This window comes from Octodon degus, unplaced genomic scaffold (assembly GCF_000260255.1).
Source record: "Octodon degus isolate 3935 unplaced genomic scaffold, OctDeg1.0 scaffold00007, whole genome shotgun sequence".
NCBI lineage: Eukaryota > Metazoa > Chordata > Mammalia > Rodentia > Octodontidae > Octodon > Octodon degus.
In genome coordinates, this window is record NW_004524583.1 from 24,740,771 (window position 1) to 24,758,798 (window position 18,028).

Consider the following 18,028-nt stretch of genomic DNA (forward strand, 5'->3'; position numbering starts at 1 on the left):
CGTCCAGGCCCTGTGAGGTGGTTTTGTCTCCTGGCCGCCTCAGCTTTTACGCCACAGCTAGAAGGGGCTTGCTCGCTGGTTAAGGTCTCAGAGGCACTCGGTGGCTCCCGGCAGTGTCCACGCGCGTGGTTTGTTTCATGCTTATCCCCTCAAGATTGGCAGATAGGAGCCAAGTGTGCAGCTAGAGGGAGAGTACTTGCCTACCTGCCCGGCGAGCTTGAGGCCCAGTCCCCAGCACTGCCAAAGAAAGACCTCTGCAGATCATTTTCTGGGCGAAAGACTGAATTTGGGTACGTTTTTCACATCCGTTGCTGTCAACCTGGTTATGTTTTGGGAGACGTTTCCAGTCTACACGTAAGCCTTGCTATCCTCTCCCATAGGGAAAATGAGTGGCCACCTAAAGAAATTGCCCATTATCTGTGTGTTAAATTATGGATTACTATATTTAAAGATTATATAACCTACTGCAGTAATGGCGAACTTTTTAGAGACCAAGCACCCAGACTTCAACCCCAACCCACTTACTTATTACAAAATGCCAACACTACATTACACCTGAATACTGAAGTTTTTTAGTCTAGGAGAAACAGCTCGTCCACTTGGCTCATATGCTGCCAGAGAGGGCACTGCCAGCCCACCGTGGCTCTGTGCCATCCTTTCGCTACCACTGACCTATTGATTATCATTTAAGAACATGAGGCAAGACCACCCGAACAGATGCCGCACAGGTTTGTGTGAGTCACCGTGAGTGGACAGACTGCTGTATGTGTAGCAGCCAGGGCTAGGTGACAAGGCCTGTGTCAAAGCGTGTGTGGCCTGCAGAAGAAGAGGCAGAAGAAGCCATCCTCGGTAGGCTGAGGGATAGCACATCATCTGCCGTCTCCCATGTGTCAAGGAAGAATCAGCAAACCATTCTTCTAGTGGCATGCGGCTCCAGCAGTGGCTTGTCAGAGCTGAGCTCGTCCCTCCAGCTTCTCCTTGGCACTTCACTGGGTCCCCAGGGTGGCCTGCACCTCCGCTCTGCCACCTGTTGCCATCTAACAGCCCAAGGGACGGGGGGCCCTGAGCCCCCAGCCTTTTCCATGAGCTCCTTGTTGGGTCCTTCGAGACCGCCGAGGTCACATGCAGATCAGGAGCACATCTGCCAGCGGCCTGAGTCCCTTACAATGCAGCTGGTTTTCAGTTTGGTCACTGTCAGTAGTTCTGCAAGGCACTGTTTTAGTAGTCTTGTAAAATTTATAAGATGAGCACCTCACGTCAGAGTGATAGATGGCTGCTGGAGAGATCTGTCTTTCTTGTAACTGCAGGTTCCATCCGTCTTCTTGGGAGTCCGTGGCCAATGAAGAGATGTGGCAAGCAAGGTGACTGTCTTGCATTTGTTTCTTTGTCTCTTTTAAATGTGGCAGGGAAGTAGCCTATGGCACTTCGCATTTTGAAAGGACTAAAAACACACGAGCAGCTCTTTTCTTTGAGGCATGTAAACAATCTCATTTTGTTCTCGTAACCATGTGAGGTTACTGACCTCCCCCTTGTCTAAAAGGGCAAACTGGGGGGCCGGGAGATGGCTCAGTGGAATAAGTGCTTCCCTGGCAAGTGCAAGGTCTGAGTTCAATCCCTGGTTCCACCAAAAAAATAAATAAATAAGTAAAAGGGCAAACTGGAAGGAGAGGGCCAGGCTGAGGCGGCTTACTGCAGAGCCGGAGTCTGAGCTCACGTCCTCTGGCTTGGAGTGCGCTGAACTCCTGTGTTTCCTGTTGCTAGTAAACCAGAGTGAGCAACTGAGACTGAGTAGAAGCTGATCGTGCACCCGTCTTGTTATAATGTGCCGGTGCTTGTTCAGCTGGCACCTATTTAGTGCTTCCTGGAGACTGGGCCGCGTGCCGTGCACCCAAGCCACGTGGGTTTAGAGAACAGAGTTCCCGCCCTGATGGAGCTCACGGTCTGACGGCACATACTAGTGGAAAAGGGAGATCACACTGTTAATGTGCCAGATGCCGGGCTTGCCTGGCAGATAAACTGGCACTTCATCCTGTGTGGATCACTGTGTAATGACGCTTCCCTTGGATCATTGTCACTGTGTATAAGTAATGGGACAACTTACACTAGCAGATCTTGCCCTGAGCGTACAGGTTCTAAGTAGTACAGGCAGGGGGCCTTTTACATACAGTGCCTGGGCTACAAAAACACACTGATGCCCAGTTCTCTGCTCCAGAACTGAGTTGCAGTAAGAAGGGATTTTGTAAGCTTAGAGATGCTCATAGTCAATTGTCAAGAAATACAGCTCCGATATAATATTAAACAAATGAGTGCACAATGGTTTGTGCAGTAGTGTTTATTAAAAAGTCAGAAGGAGAGCTGGGGAGATAGCTCGGTGGTCTAAGCACCTGCCTGGCAAGCACAAGCACCCGGTTCAATCCCTAGTACCACATACTATGCCAGCGCAGAACCCTGGGCACACCATGCAGGCCCTGAAACGGCATGGCGGCCCATGCCTGTAAGCCCAGCACTGGGGAGGCTTAAACAGGAGGATCACTACAAGTCCGAGCTGCATAGCGAGACCCTGTACTAAATAAATAAATACAAAATAAAAAGTAATGAATAAATAAAAATAAAAAGTCAGAAGGGACACATTTCCAGGTACCAGTCCAGCTATATGGACAGACACTGAAGACCTGATTGAAGATAGGCTGTGTGTTAACACAGTTCTTCACCGTGATTGACTGCAGGAAAGCAGAACAGAAATCACATAAAAGAAGTGTGCAGGGCATTATTGGGGTCGGTATTGATTTAATTGGTGTGCTGAATGCAACTTGAATGAGTTCGTGTGCTCAGAGAGCCCAGTCATCTTTGCTGGCCTAGTCATAGGACTGTGTGCAGGACGTGCAGCCCGGCTGCTGCTGCTGCGGTGGCAAAACAGTAACGCACATCTGGACAGGCCAGCAGCGACACTGTGAAGTGCCACGCGTCCTTCCTGACAGATATGGTATGCATATGAATGAAAGAATAAGAAAGAATGCAAAATAACACAGTAAATAAAGGCTGTGATAGATAGCGTATTGGTGGAAAATCTGGAGCAGTTAGTCCTGAATGAGAAATGGAGGAGGCAGCTTTAATGAAGGTCTCACTCCCACCGCAGGATGAAAACCCCGTTCTTCATCTTCAACCTGGCAGAAACCGTGAATGTGCCTTCAGATGTGAAAGCTCAGCTCTATGCCCACGCGTATAACGTATGTTTTTCTTTTATGAAGAGGGGTATTGGGTGGGGATGGAGAGGGTGTGTAGCAGGTTTTTGTTTCCAGCTTAGTTTGGACATTGTGAAGCAGTGTGTAAGGGAAATACTCTGTGTTCTCTCAAAGTCTGGAGTAAATGGCCATAGTAGACAGTCATGTCCCCCTGCAGAATGTCTGGTGTCCTAAACTGCAGAACCTGCAGCCTACATAAGGAACACAATGGCTACCTACAACGGCAGGTAGTTCTGGCAGGTTACCCTCTGTGCAGAAGCCCAGGCCCTGACTGTACTTGAAATGGGAAGGCCATGGCTATTGAGATTTCATGTGTAAAGGGTTTGCAGAGCGGTGCTATCTTCTCCCTGTGGCCCCTCAGCTAAGCAAATGTTCCCCGCACACAGCCACCCAAGGCCCTTGTGCAGATCCTGCCTTTAACCAGGAAGGGGCGCATGGCTGGAGGCTGACACATCTCTGCTTGCCAGTGACCCATAGCACTGGACTCTTCAGCTCCTGTCTTGGAGTCTGCTGTGTAGGAAACACACACCCTGGCCAGGCCCACGCACAGAGGCCAGACAGTGTATGGGAGCACCAGGTCCTTCTCTCTGCCCAGCCATGAATCTTCTCCAGCTTCACTTGGGGCTGAGTCAGAGCAGCACAGTGTCTAATCAGTGTGACTAAGTCTACTCCTAAACTTAGATCCTTGCTTTTATTCATTTGTTCTCCACTCACGGAGCACTCACTGAGTCCCCTCCCCTGGTAGCACACACTGTGTCAGAGGCAGGCATTTTGCTCCTACCATCAAGAAAGGTAACAGCGAGAGGGAGGCAGAGGCAGTTCCTCAGTACAGTGCAGGCCTAAGTGTGTAGAGAGGCTGTGGGGCAGCGCTGGGCTGAGCCAGCTGGGCTGGGTGTCACTGGGCTGTTGTCTGAGTGACCAGAATGCTCTCACTAGACAGATGGCGGGGCTGGGAAGCCAGAGAGGAGGTGGGCATCCATCCGGAGGAAGCCACGGGCACATCCCCTGGGGGCAGACTGGTCCTCAGCGCCTGCCCCACGGGCCGGGCAGGTGGCAGCCCAGGTTCCTGGCCACTCCCACTCCGACATGTGCTGTCAACTGTGAGTCATTTGACCTTCCGAGGCCTTGATGTTTTTCTTTAAAAAATATGGCTGTTAAACTGTAAAATAGTAGCTCTCACATCCTGGCCATGTCGCATTTTCTCTCCTCTCTAGTGCCTCGTAGTGCTAGGAAAACAAGCAGGCTTTGAGACTCGCCCGTATTTCACATTCTCATCAGTGAGGTCTTGCGTGCCAGACCTCCTGCTCTCGGGCCATGCTGAGACTGGCCCTGTGGCTCTGTGGTGCCTGTGTGCTGTGTGCGTCGCCCTTCTCAGTGAACTCAGGCTTTCCACGTCTTCTGCCATAAGGACGTCTCCAGATGTGTGACAGGGTACAGTCGAGGCCAGTTATTAGGTGGGTCGGCACAGACCCAGTGTGGTGCTAGTTCTTCAGAAACATTCTTGCTCAGCGTTAAGGAAACTTGGCCTATTATCCCACTTCACTGCTTACACAAGACATTAAGTTCACGTGATACTAAGTTTGGGGGTAGCAAGGAGTAGCAGCTGCCTGGGAAGCACTGAGTCAGTTACGGATGTCCCCAGGAGTAGAATACAGCCCACTAAGACTAGTGTCATCATGACACACAGAGAGATGACGCTCCCCGTGACGAGACGTGACCACTTCTCAAGATCCAGCACAGGTGGCCTACCAGGTCACCAGCGTTAAAATTAGCTAATGCTGCCTAAGCCGCAGAATGTTCCAGAAAAGAGCACAGTGGTGCTGATGCCTGAAGACTGTACTAGGTCACAGTGAGCTTCTACTTCTCTTGGGCGCTTGGGGAGACAAGCACTCCAGGAAGCACTACCCCGACTAAGATTTTGAAAATTAACCATTTCTGCATGCCTGCTTTGCGTGGGCATCTGCCATGTACCTCCTTCTCAGAGGGAAGCTGGGCACCCAGAGAAAAGACAGCTTAGCGGGACTGTGGAGGGAAACTTTACCGGGGGCAAGATGGCAAGAGGCTAACCTGACAGAGGACATGGTGACTTTTTACCCTTTATAAAACTCAGATAACTACAGGAAAGTTGCTTTAAAAGTCAGCTTGATAGCTTAGCAGTCTAAAGTGCCTGCTTAGGCAAGGTTAGGCAGCCGCAAGGGACTGTGGTTCAATCTCCAGCACGTGCCATGCCAGGCCTGCCCTCAGGCCCAAAAAAAAAAGTCAGCTTGAAGGCAAAGACATATTAAAATGATGTTTCAACATGGATTTAGAGTTTTGGACAGACACACTCAAAATCTGTGCGCATTTATCTAATCTGGAGTAGGAGGAGCTGGAGGAATAGATGAATGCAGTTGGTCCCTTTCAACTTAATGATTTCAGGAATATAGTTCTAACTCAAAACCTTTGGCCCATAGATGGTGTCACTACCGTGCTGTTTCAGAGGCTGCTAGAATGTTCCTGGGAACCCGGCTCACACTTCACAGTCCCCCTGAAGGCTGCGAAACTCCCCAAGAAGCAAGCATAGTGCTTCGCTTTGTGATTTTCCTCTGCTTTTTGTATATGCGTTAAAATTTCATGGGTTTCCTTTCTTCAGTTATTGAAAATTATACCTGTGCCCAATCAATACTGTCTGATGTGGGAAAATCAAAATTCTGAATTTCTGTGGCCACGTTTTAACTCTCAGGATTGTAAATGATAGCAGTGGCAGGTAGTTGGCGATTGTCTCTTGCTGGGGCTGCTGCTTACCTTCATTCTGGCCTCCTTCAGGATGGGGTCATTGGGATTGTTCTGTTGTCCTTACTACTGTTGTTTTTAACGTCCAGAGAAACTCATGTAAATAATGTGGGACAAAATTTAAATTCCCTCCAGCTCTTTTGCCACACGGGCTTCTAAAGGAAGCTATTTTTTTCTCCAGCAGCTAAATTTAGAGTTTCAGCCTCTCTGCCTGTTGAGTAAATAGCTTTCCATGAGTGAGAGCTAAATCCCTTTCCCAGAACATCTTTCTGGAGGAAGAGCATTTTGTCCTGACACAGTGTGTGTCAGGTTCCTCCTGCAGCCCCCGAAAACCCCAGAAGCAGTTTTAGATGAAGCATATTTGCCTCCTGCTACTGTAATAATTACAGTAACATCCTGCATTTTCTGCATGGCCTAGCAATGATTAGATTCTTACTGTAGGCTGCTTGGCTTTTTTTTTTCCTCTTATGCTATCAATTCCTCTGTTTTCTGGGGTTTTTTGGGGGAGTGGGGCTAAGTCAAGGGATAACAGTGGAATACCAATATTTATGCTGTTTTCCAGCTTTATAAGGAGATTGTCTATTTATGGAAGAAACACCCAGTGAACTGGCACAAAAACTACGCCATCGCCTGTGAGCGGATGCTGCGCTTTCCCGAGAGAGGCGCTGATGCCGAAGTCCTGTTGTCTGAGACCATCAGACATTTCCGTCTCTACGCTCAAAAGGCGCAGAGCGACCCACAACTCGCTGACATTTTAGCTGCCCTCAAGGACCTAAGAAAAAAACTGCAAAGTTTGAGAAACATGAAAAATGTCAGAGACAGCAAAGTGTGAAAAACCTGCTCATCATTCAGCTTCCAAGATTCTGAAGTCCAGAAGTTTTTCCCTTAAGAAAAGAAACAGCAAACTAAGTTATTCCCCAGATATAAGTAACCTGGTACAGCAGGACCGCCTCATCAGTGTTGGGTGACCAGGCTGTGGCGCTTAAGCAAAATTCTGTTTACCCTTCGTCACCAAATTAGCATTTCTGTGAGCAGCTTTGGAGAAGAGCCTTCCTCCCTAGCACCACCGCCTTTCAGGGCAGGCCTGTGCCTGCCTCCACTTTAGAAGAGAGGGAGCTGTTCTCATTGACTTCAACTACTGACCATGAATCTTGTCAAGATGGTGCTTTGGGGATCAGTTTTATAGGTTAAATTCTTAAAATCTTCATACCAAAGAGATTTTGTTTCCTGAAAGTGAAATTTTTTTTAAAAAATGAATCATGTTTTCCTTCACATTTAGAATTCTTTTTTAACAGCTGGCAGGTACGCACCAAGGAGTTAATATTCTGAAAAGCTTGGAGGTGTGTTGTCTTAGCTGGTTCTTCAGAGTCACTAAAGAGAAAGGCTGATTTGGTGTACAAAGTGGCAAGTCAAAAGCATTTCATATTCACTTAATTTTACATTTATATTTTATTTCTATTTAGACTCACAAATCTAGACCCAGTGATTAGTAGCTTCCTGCTGCCCAAATACAAAAAAAAAAAAGGGTGTGTGTGTGTGTGTGTGTGTGTGTGTGTGTGTGTAGGGGGTGGGGGGATGGGTGGTTCAAGAAATTAATTTCTGTTACAAGCATCTTTTATACCTATTACTAAAGAGAACATAGTAAGAAATGCAAATAATAGTTCTTTATTTATTATGACAGTTAATTAATAGCAACCTGTTTTAATGAATAAAGTCACTCAGAGTCCTTCAGTACTTCCTAAGTAGAGGCCTGAATCCGTAGGGATTCTTTCCCCCGATTGTGTGGCTCCTAGACTCCAGGCCCTATATAGGCCCCTGTATAGAAATGCTCACTAATGAAGAGGGAGGGCTAGAAGCTTGTCTGCATTCAAAGATCACTGGTGAGTCATTCAGCAAGAAAAGGCCCCTTACCAGGAATACTCACAGTTCCGTGGCATTGTACTAGCAAAAGGGTCTGATCAAAGGTCTCCTGCGGAGCTTGCATGGTTCCCTTTCATACTACGACCATAATTAAAACCACTAATTCTCTTTTAAAATGCTGCAGGATGCCATGTAGGCATCTGTCTGGAGTGTCCTTTGTGATGTCATAAGCTGTTAAGGACCAGTGCCGAGGGCTTTTGAGCGAAATGCCAGTCATGAAGGTGCTTCAAGACAAGGGTGCCTCTAAAAGCTTGACAGGCCTTGACTGCACAATTCGAGCTGAATTTGCCCCTTGTCAGCTGCCAGTAAATAAATCTCAAAGGGGGAAAAGCTGAAGTTTCATTACCTGATCCATGGGGCTTTGTTGGTTTTGGCATCACACAGGGGAAGCTCTTGCCCCTCCATGCTCTGCATTTGAAGATGTCCACTGGAGCCTGCAGTGCCTGGACAGGGTTCAGAGCGGAACCTTTTGAAGAGTGTCAATAGTTGTAACAGTTCAGCTGTTAGGAAGACAAATAAATGGAGGAGCTCATTAATCCGCTTTTGGCTCTCGGTGCCTTTTGCCCTTTTATCACAGCCTTATTAGGCTCCTACTCATCTTGAACCAGAAAAAAATGAATTGAAGTTGTTGAGTACTAATTGGCAGAGACTTTTAATCATGGGCCAAGAACTTTCACTGACTTGAAAGTAACTTCTCCACAGGGAGGAACCCAAAACCTGGGTTACCTTAAAACAAAAACCTGTTGGAGTTCAGTGTGGTGTAAAAATTTAAGGAAGCGTTGATAAATTGTCTAAGTTTATCCATTTGAAAGAAATTATGGCAGAGTGTGATTTCCACCTTTCTGGGGGACAAAGGGTAATAAATGAAAATGATCTAGTCATATGTCGTTTCTGTCGGTTCAGAAAAGAGATTCAGGGCTGTGCAGGTTGACTGCTTGTTTTGGACATGTGCGTGCGATTCATCTGAGTCCACCTACGAAGTGTCTAAAGTCCTTATTAAAAGTAGTATTTCCTCGTCTTACCCTTAAAAGTAGCACTGAAGGCCTCTTTTTGATACACCGTTTTCAGGGTGCCGCTCAGTGGAGCCCCACGTCTGCGTGGGCTTTGTGTACCGACTGTTGTCAAGTGGTACATGGATTATTAGGGATTTGCACAGCAGTGGCTTTGAACCACTGTCAGAGAAGGCTGTGATAAAGTCCAGAGTAGATAGGACTGTAATTATATTTAGATTTCTAAAAAAAAAAAAAAATGGGCAAGTGAAAAACAGTGAGCTGAGCTGAAATAGAGATGTTGGGCTTCGTTCCCATGCTAGCTGCTTCGAAGAATCCTTTCCTTCCCTTTGTACGACACCAGGCGAGTCGCATCCCCCTTTCTCTTGGCTAGCACACACCACCATAAAATAGAAGGGGGTTCTTCAGTTCAGCCTCCCGATGTTGAAGGGATGTGAAGACGGTGACTTCTCACACAGGATTTGGCTGGCCTCCTCCGAGCAGTGTCCCAGGAAGGCTGTGGGTTGGCAGGATGACAGGAACCCCACAAGGCCAACTTCTGCCTGGACTTTGGCCTGGGGAATGAGTGGGAGCCAGCAAAATGGTCTGGCTTCCCACATGCCGCAGTGCTCTGCTGCCCTGGCACGGGGCTGCTGAGCCTGAAGGCCAAGGGAGGGCACTGTGGCTTCAGCACCGCCCAGCGACCTGGCTGTGTTTCCCTGCCCCCTGCCCATGTGCATCATTCTTGGGGTCCACTACCCTTCTTCCTTTGTTTTCTTAAAAGGACCTTTATCATGCAGCAAAATGGAAAGAAATCAATTACTAATGTAAAAACCTCGAAAAACTTACAGTAGAAATTATGAAATGTTATTTCTGCCCACATTCTGAGTGCTTTCTAATGATGGAACTATGATGTTTAACTTTTAGGATATTTGACTAAAGCCCATTTTGAGTTTTAAGGTTACTGTTATGCTACCTTAGAGATAATTTGAAGTCTTCAAGCTAGGATGTGAAGAGTAGACTTTTAAACTGACATTTAAAAAATTAAATAGTTGGAGTCCTTGATTATAATTGTCATCAGTATCCTCCAAAGTTAAAATTTAATGCTTTTGATATTTGGGAAAAGTTTTAACTCCAGAAGTTGAAAAGAATCCTATTCCACCAAATTCTTTTGTTCCTTTTTGTGTGTGTGTGTGTGTGTGTGTGTGTGTGTGTGTATTTTATAAATCCAGGGTATCAACTAAAAATTCTGCTTAGACGAGAAGCTGGCTCCAAGTCTGATGGCTCCGTAAAGAAAATGATTCCAACCTGGGAAAAGATTCACACTACTTTGTATATCTTCACATTTTGTTGTGGATGCTAAACCACCGTATAGCTCCTGTTGACAAGCCAGTGCTGTGTTCAGGGTGCTAGGACTGTCCGAAGGCCAGGACCCCACAGCCAGGGCAGACCCAGCGCTGCGCCCCGCTGGTTGAGCTCAATGAAGATGTCGTGTCAGCGCCCTCAGAAGGTCTGCTTGACTGGACATGCAGGAGGTTTTAAGCAGCTCCAGGAAAGTGCAGTGGGCCTTCGTGCATATAGGAAAGCAGCTAGCAGGAGGAAATCCTGAAAAGGGTCCCCTCACACACACCGGAAAAAGAAATCTGTCAGCTCTTTACTGATATATTGCGCGTGCTGTAGGCACCGCGTACTGGCAGGACTAGGTCCTGGCCTGTGGAAGGAGGAGCAGCATAAGGTTCTGACACTGGAAAAATGAACCCAGCTGTCATTGGCCCCTCTGTGGAGTTCTCTTTTCTGCAGATCTAAGATGTTATGGGTGAGGTTGGATTTTCAGTAACACAAACATGGTGGTAGTTTGTAAATGTGGAGTTGGTAAGGTTGAGACAGTTGCAAAGTAAAGGTGATGAACACAAAGGCAAATAAAGGCTGCACTCCTCTCCCATGACTCAGCTTCACAGAGCAGCCCGAAAGCCCAAGTCTTGCTGGGCCTCAATGCCATTAGGTGTGGCCAGTGTTGAAGTATAGAATACCGTGAGTTTGGTGTAAGCTGTATAAGGGAGGGAGGTACAGCAGATGGGTGGGGAGTACTGTATTGGCACTGGGAAGTTTTTTATAAGTACCTGTGATAGACTAATAGAGATTATGAAGTATGTACTGTTTGGGGAAAAAATCACTATTGAGAAGTGTTACCTGAAAGGAGTTATTTTGTAAAGGAACCTTGAAAAGGGATATATGAGATTTCTTTCAGTGGAAGGAAACGCTCCCCTAGATGTTTGCACCACTGGAAGTACCCTTAATAGCCGTGATTTGGTTCGAACTGAAAGAGCAGCAGTGCTGGGAGCTGAGAACCGGTTGCTCAGCCCAAGGAGAAACACCCGGCCCAAAACCTCAGGAACCTCGGAGGATGACACTCCACTTGAGGCCCTGGGGCGCCAAGACAGTTGTGCACCCAAAGGGGGCAGCAGTGGACCCAGGGAGACTGAAGGAGAGGGGGGCAGACCCAACCCCACAACGCTGCCATTCAGTGACCCAGCTGCTAACCCTAACCTCGCCCTCACCAGAGCTCATGCGGGAGCCAGTTCTCAGCAGGCAGGGCCGTGCATCCCGGAGGGATGGAGGTCACTTCGGAGACGATTGACCAGGTCTTCTTAATGACAAAGAATAAAACATACAATGCATCCGAGCTAACAAGGGCTGATACTGTTTCATGAAACAGGTATATGCACATGTATATGTATAACGTCTTTTCTACTGTGTATGTGTGCTTATGTATAACACACATAAGCCTATAATTGTATTACTAGGTCACAATACAAAATGTATTTATTATGGAGCAAATTAAAAAATAAATTTGAAAGCCACTGGCTCAGAAAAAACTAATACAACAGGGTTTGTAAGGGATCATTTGGTATTAACTATCACAATTAGTGCAGTTCAGCACATGAAGAGACCAGGTCCTGTATGACTTGAATAATGTCACACACCCAGGCAGTGGCAGACCCGGAACCAGAACAGCTCTGGCTCAGGCTGGTCACCCTGCGCCCTTCGCAGTTAAACAAAAGCAGCTGGGTCCAGCTCCACTCCATAGCATGGTAACGTCTTCAAACGATGCTGCCATGTTTAAATTACAATCAACTTTTCTAGACGTAAATGGTGTGTGAAATCGAAAACTATCACAGGAGTGTGTTTAAAAGTCATATCCATTAGGAAATGCAGAGGACTGTGATTTAATAAAAGGACTTGACTTGGAAAAATAAAAATAAAAAATAAAGAGTTTGAGAAGTGGTGAAAAAAAAATAAATAAAAAATAAAAGTCATATCCAAGTTCTTTCTCGCCCTCTTTCAACCCTTCAGAATGTAACTTCCCCTTTTTCCTTTTTTAGAAAGGACCACGTTGTATCCCTAGCTTTTGAGAATTTCCCCACCTATTCTGGACTTAGAAATACACACCCAAATTACAGAGTTCTAACATGGTAAGAAAAAACTCACTTTGAAATCTAGGAATTGATTAGCATAAATTACATTCCAACTGAATCAGCGGCTGGCAGCTCCATTTGAAAAGCATTCTCTAGTTAGTATTTCTCCGGGTCGGTCCAAGGTCCAGACCCAACCAGAAGACCGTGTCCGCTCCCAGGACATCCCTGGGTATGAAATTAGACTTTACCTTCCATGAACCAAGACGCCCGAGGTGGTGTCCCCGACTGCTGTCCCTTCAGCCCCTTGATGGTCTGCTTTCCTAATTAGGCACAGTTCTGGGTATAGGTAAAATGATTCCACATTTGCCTCCTAAATCCTAGGTATAAAAGTGGTAATAATCACGATTATTATAGCGACTAAGTGACATTTGTCATCCATTGATTGCTTCGGGGATGTGAAATCACCAGCATTTCTTTCATTGTCTCTCAGAGCTGGAAATAATTTGGCCCCAAGAAGCGAGTAAATCTGGTGTCTGTGAGTCGCAGCCCTCCCAGACGGGCTTCCACGCGGCGCGCACTTGCTGACGGTATAGACAGCCTGCTCACAGGGTCACATCCGCTGGTACTTCCTGTTCCACCCCGTCCCTTGTGAACACATAAACGCCGCGCTTGGCTCCAAGAGCCCAGTCCTGCCGGATCCTGTGATCTGCATCGTGTGAAGGTGGCGTCTAGACGAAAACCACGCAAAGCTAGTGTGTGGGTCTCAAGGCAGTCCCCTGAGATCCCGTAACCGTGGTGGTACCCTGTGACACGGGCGCGGGATGTTTTGTTAGTGTCGTGCGCTGCACTGCCCACGCCTCTGCCGCCAGCGCTTCCTTCTCATCGCCGGCTGCGCATCTCCCCCCAGCGAGCGAGCGGCAGCCGCAGGCTCAAGCCTCCCTGCAGTGCCCGGCTCGCAGGCCCAGGCTGCCGGCTGTTCTGGAAGGCGCAGGCCTTCTCGGAATCGCAGCGGCGGCGGCGGCGAGGAGAGCCGGCCTGTCGGGCTTGGCACCCTGGGCCGCCCGTGTGCGGTGGGGACTTCGCAGTTCCCGCCACCGTTCCCCGATGTGTCGGCAAAGGCGCTTCTTCCCCTCTGGCTAATCTCTGTGAAATAAATCCTCAAAGCTAGTACTTTGCTAGTCTCTTACGTGTTTCAAAATGTCCTTGCTCAGTACACATCTGGAAGTTCTAAATGATTCATTTTTAAATCCCAGTAGTTATAAATAATGTGTTAAATTAGATGGGTAACCAAAGAGAAAAACCAAAAAAGCCCCGAACAGATGGAAAAGTGGACCGGCCTCATCCGGAAGGGAGCCACCCGCAGCCTGCCCTTGTCCGGGACGCGGTGGGCTGGCCGCCCTGCGCTGTCTCCACGGCCCGCAGTCTGGGGAAGCCCTAACTCTGGTGTAGACTGAGGTGTTCAGGGCCCTGGTGGCTCCACCAAGGAGCAGCGCCTCCGGGGCACGGTGGGCTTTGCCGAGCGCGGCCTCACGGAAGAGCCCTCTGACCCTCGGTTCATTTAGTCGAGCCCTGCGTGCAGGCCTGGGCCGCGGGGGCTCCGCGGGAAGCCAGACGTAGGAGGGCCGGCGTGCGAGCCGAGCGGTTCGGCTAGACCCGCAGCGGGAGAGATGCTCCCATTACCCGGGCCTGCTCATTGCACACTGGGCTGCCCCGGACGCAGCCGGCCCTGGACCCGCAAGGTCGGTCATCCACAGTGTCCACAGGACTCCGCCTTCCCCTCCGAGCTCCTGTTGGTCACAGAGGTGCTGGTCTTTAAAAAGCACCGGTGCTGTCTCCCTGTACAGGGCAAATGTCGTCTGCTTCTCCGGGCGCCACCCACAGCCTCAGAGAAAGGAGCTGCAGGGCGAGAGAGATGTGCTCTTTGTGCTCGTGGGCCCCGCAGAAGTCCCGCAGGCCCTCTGCGCACACCCAGCCTTGGTGCCCACGAACAGACCCTGTGTCCACAGAGCCACGGGGAAGCACTGCTTCTGTCGCCCTTGTGTCAACAGTCTCGGTTTATTCATGAGAGAATGTCTCCCAGACCCAAGGTGAGAGAGAGAGAGAGACGGTCCCTAAATTACTTAACCAGTCTTCTGCAAGTATATCCGGGTGGGGAAAACAGAAAATGTCACAGGCTTCAGGGGACTAAAGAGAGAGGACAACAAAATGCGTGGCTTGCAGCGCAGATCCGGGGCCGCTGGTGACTGCTGAGGTCAGGCCCGCCGCGTGGGTACCGTACCGTATCTTTATCGTTGTATTATAGTTATTTAAAATATTAAATTCAAGGGCCAGCCAAATAGCTCAGCTGATTAGAGCGTCTGCAAACAGGGGCAGGGGCCAGGGGTTCAATCCCTGGGACTGCCGAGCCGCCCCGCCTCAGGGGCACACTGAGATGGCAACTGAGACTGGGTTTGGTGGCACGCACCTGTAATCCCAGCTCTTGGGAGGCCGTAAACAGGAGAATCCCTACAAGTCCCATCTAGTAGTAAGACCCCGAACACCCTGTAGCGTCTTCCCTAAAATACAAAAATAAATAAATAAATTGATTAGGTGAAGTTAGGTGGAGAGTAAACAGGAACTTTTTGAACGGCCAGCTTGATAGCTCAGTGGACTAAAGCACCTGCTTAGGCAGAGCGCAGTGGCTGGGGTTCGATCCCCACACCTGCTGTGCTGGCCCCATCCCCACGCTGAGACGGTGATTGAGACTAGGCATGGTGGTGTGTGCCTGTAATCCCAGCTCTTGGGAGGCTGCAAACAGGAGGATCTATGAGTCCAGTCTACGTAGTGAGACCCTGAACACCCTGTAGACCCTTCCCTAAAATACAGAAAATAAATAAACAGGAACTTTCTGAATTATTTTTGCACCGTTTCTCTAACTCTAAATTATCCCAAAATGAAAGAATTTTTTTAAAAATGTTTTTTTTGTAACAAATCCCCACCACTACCCACACACACACACACACACTTTCTCTAACTCTAAATTATCCCAAAATGAAAGAATTTTTTTAAAAATGTTTTTTTTGTAACAAATCCCCACCACTACCCACACACACACACACACACACACACACACACACACTCCTCATTCTTGGTTGACTTCGGTGGGCCTCATGATGGACAGTGGAGAGAGACGATAGTAGTCTTCATTACTTGGGCTCATCAGTGATCAAAGAGATCAGGGCCTCCAGTACAAAGGCCAGCGGAGGCCGCACCCAGCCTCCAGAGCGGCTGCCTCCCTGGCTGGGCCTGAGCCTCTCCCCCTGCCCCAGGGCCTAGCGGAGGGAAGAACATCTCCAGGGAGCCAAAGCTGCCCTGGCGCTTGGGAGGCTCAGAAGGGGCCTCTGCCCTTACGCTCCCTCCCAGCCACTGAACTGAACCCTCCAAAGACAGCAGAACCCAGCCCGGGTCATTAGGCTGCGGCTACAGGAGGGGAGGAAGGGAGACGAAGCACCCTCCATTCCCTAATTCTCTCAGAAGATGATTCAGGTTTTTGTAGCTTCATCAGCATTTGCAGATCCAAATACATTTTAAGTGGCCTTATGCTAAGTAATTTTTCTTACACGATGTGAAATTAAACACATTTTACTCACCATGAAATTATTCCTGCCACGTTTGAGTTGGGTGACAGCTCAAGAGTTTGGACAGCGGCTTGCAAGAAGGGGAGAAGCAAACCAAGTACTTAAATAGGAAAAATCAACCCAAAACACCCCACCAAAGGTAAGTCCTTGTAGCAAAATGCTGTTGGCTGCGTGGAATATTAAACCTGCTACTATAAATTTCACGCCTCGCATTCCTAAAGCGGATGCGGAGTACTGATGCCACAAATGAACGGGAAGTCCGGGGCCTTTCCTTGCGTGTTCCACCCAGTAGAGGGCGCAGCGGATAAGCATTGTGTGCGCCGCAGCAGCCGCTGATAAGGCTGTTGGTAATTGCTTCCGTAAAGATATGGGGCCGCATGCTTGGCTGCTTATTTACATTTAGGAATGTGGTTCAGAATAGAAGGTTTAGATTTATAACTTTGTTTTTCTCTGTCAATACATGGGAGACTTTTGGTTGTTGCAAGCATTATGTTTACCAATGCAAAATGTTAAATTGCTGGATTTAATTGTTACAGCACAGTGAATTATTCTATTATTTCTTACTTTTTTATCCCAAGGAAAATTCAAACTTTCCAGGCTTTAGGGCAGGATAAAATGGCTCTGAGCATGTCAGCGTCTCAAGAGCACATTATTTTCTTATTGGATTGTATTAACTTTACAGATGGAAATTTGAAGGAGAATTAGAAGGCTTAGAGATGGGAAATTTGGAGAAGAAAAGAATAATGTCTTAAGATTTCTGGAGGGGCTAACTGGTAAGTCATTTTGAAAGCTTCTGATGCTAATTCTCATGGCAAAAGACATAGCAGACCCTAAAAGTATCAGGAACGAAGCATAGAATTGCTAAGAAGAAGGGAATCTTATGTCACACTCAGAATTGCCAAAGGATTATTCAGCAGTCTCCCTCCCTTCCTCCCTCCCTCCACCTCTCTCTGTTTCTCTCTCTCCGTCTGTCTGTCTCTCTCTCTACCTGTTAAAATTGGCACATATTTTTCTTAGGTAAACTATTAATACGGCAACTTTCCTTGACCTGAAAGGGGACGCTTGACAGTTTCACTTAGTTTAAAAAACAAACACAGTCTCCTGTCTCAGATGCATCCCATTTGTCCCCAAAGGGACAGCAACATGACATATATAAACAAACTCATCCATAAACACTGACTGGCAGCTGAAGGCAAAACTAGGGGGAAAACACAGCATAATAAAACCCAGCAGACAATAACACTAAAGACAAGGCGTCCAGGCCCCCTCTTGGCAGGGAGCTGGCCACGTCCTGAGTCTCGGGCGGCTAGGAGTGGGTGACTGCCCTACGCACGGAGTCCTGCACGAGCAGTCTCATCACGGCGCCAGCCTGGGCGTGGATCCTGCCTGTCAGCAACCCCACTTCCACCACCAGCTCCTCTCCCTCACCTGGGTTGGAGGAGTCCCGATGGGGAGCCAGGCCGGGAAGAAATAGAGCCCAAGCTGCTCCTAGGGGAGGAGCCAGGAGTGCTCGCCCAGGGTGGCAGGGCCTGCTGCCCACATAGTGCCCTTTCGGCTCTGAGCATTATCTCCTGAGCAAGGACTACCAGCCTTACAGTGGGAGACGATGAACAATGGTTCTTATTGAAGAAAGCAAATCGTAGATCAGCAGAGCAGCGGCACTAGATGGTGACTTGCCCCTTCTCGGACCTGCTTTTCTTGCCAGCCCCCCTCTTTTCCATCTGGATTACTTTCTCCCAGGGACAGGTGCAGCTATGGGGCTTGCTATCGTTTCTCCTTTGAAAGTTGGGTGGGTTACATATGCGCTGCTTCTTTACAAATGGGTTTCTGCAGGCTCCTGCGTGTGCTGGTGGGTGGGAGGAGAATGTAATAGGTGGTGGTCGTGAAGGAAGAGGAACGAAAAACACAGTGCAGAGAGGCCATTTGCCATTCGGATTCAGCCTGCAGGACTATCTGCGCGGGGGTCTTAGCATGGATTCGAGTTTAATGGGAAAGGTAAGGCCTCCAAAACTGTCAGAGAACGTTGTATGTGTGTCCAAAATGGCAAGAGCCATGGTTTGAGCCCCAAAAGC

At 48.3% G+C, this 18,028-nt stretch overlaps 1 protein-coding gene across 1 annotated transcript in view; it reads left to right on the forward strand.

Annotated features, from left to right (window-relative positions):
• Window positions 1–7,228, forward strand: part of Tmem260 (transmembrane protein 260) — a 60,286-nt gene extending 53,058 nt beyond the window's left edge. The window contains exons 13-16 of the mRNA XM_023701653.1: window positions 692–744; window positions 1,308–1,361; window positions 3,137–3,227; window positions 6,577–7,228. Of these exons, the coding sequence (XP_023557421.1) occupies window positions 692–744; window positions 1,308–1,361; window positions 3,137–3,227; window positions 6,577–6,846 (468 nt within the window). The 3' untranslated portion in view covers window positions 6,847–7,228. The remainder of the gene's footprint in view (window positions 1–691; window positions 745–1,307; window positions 1,362–3,136; window positions 3,228–6,576) is intronic.
• Window positions 7,229–18,028: the final 10,800 nt, after the last annotated feature.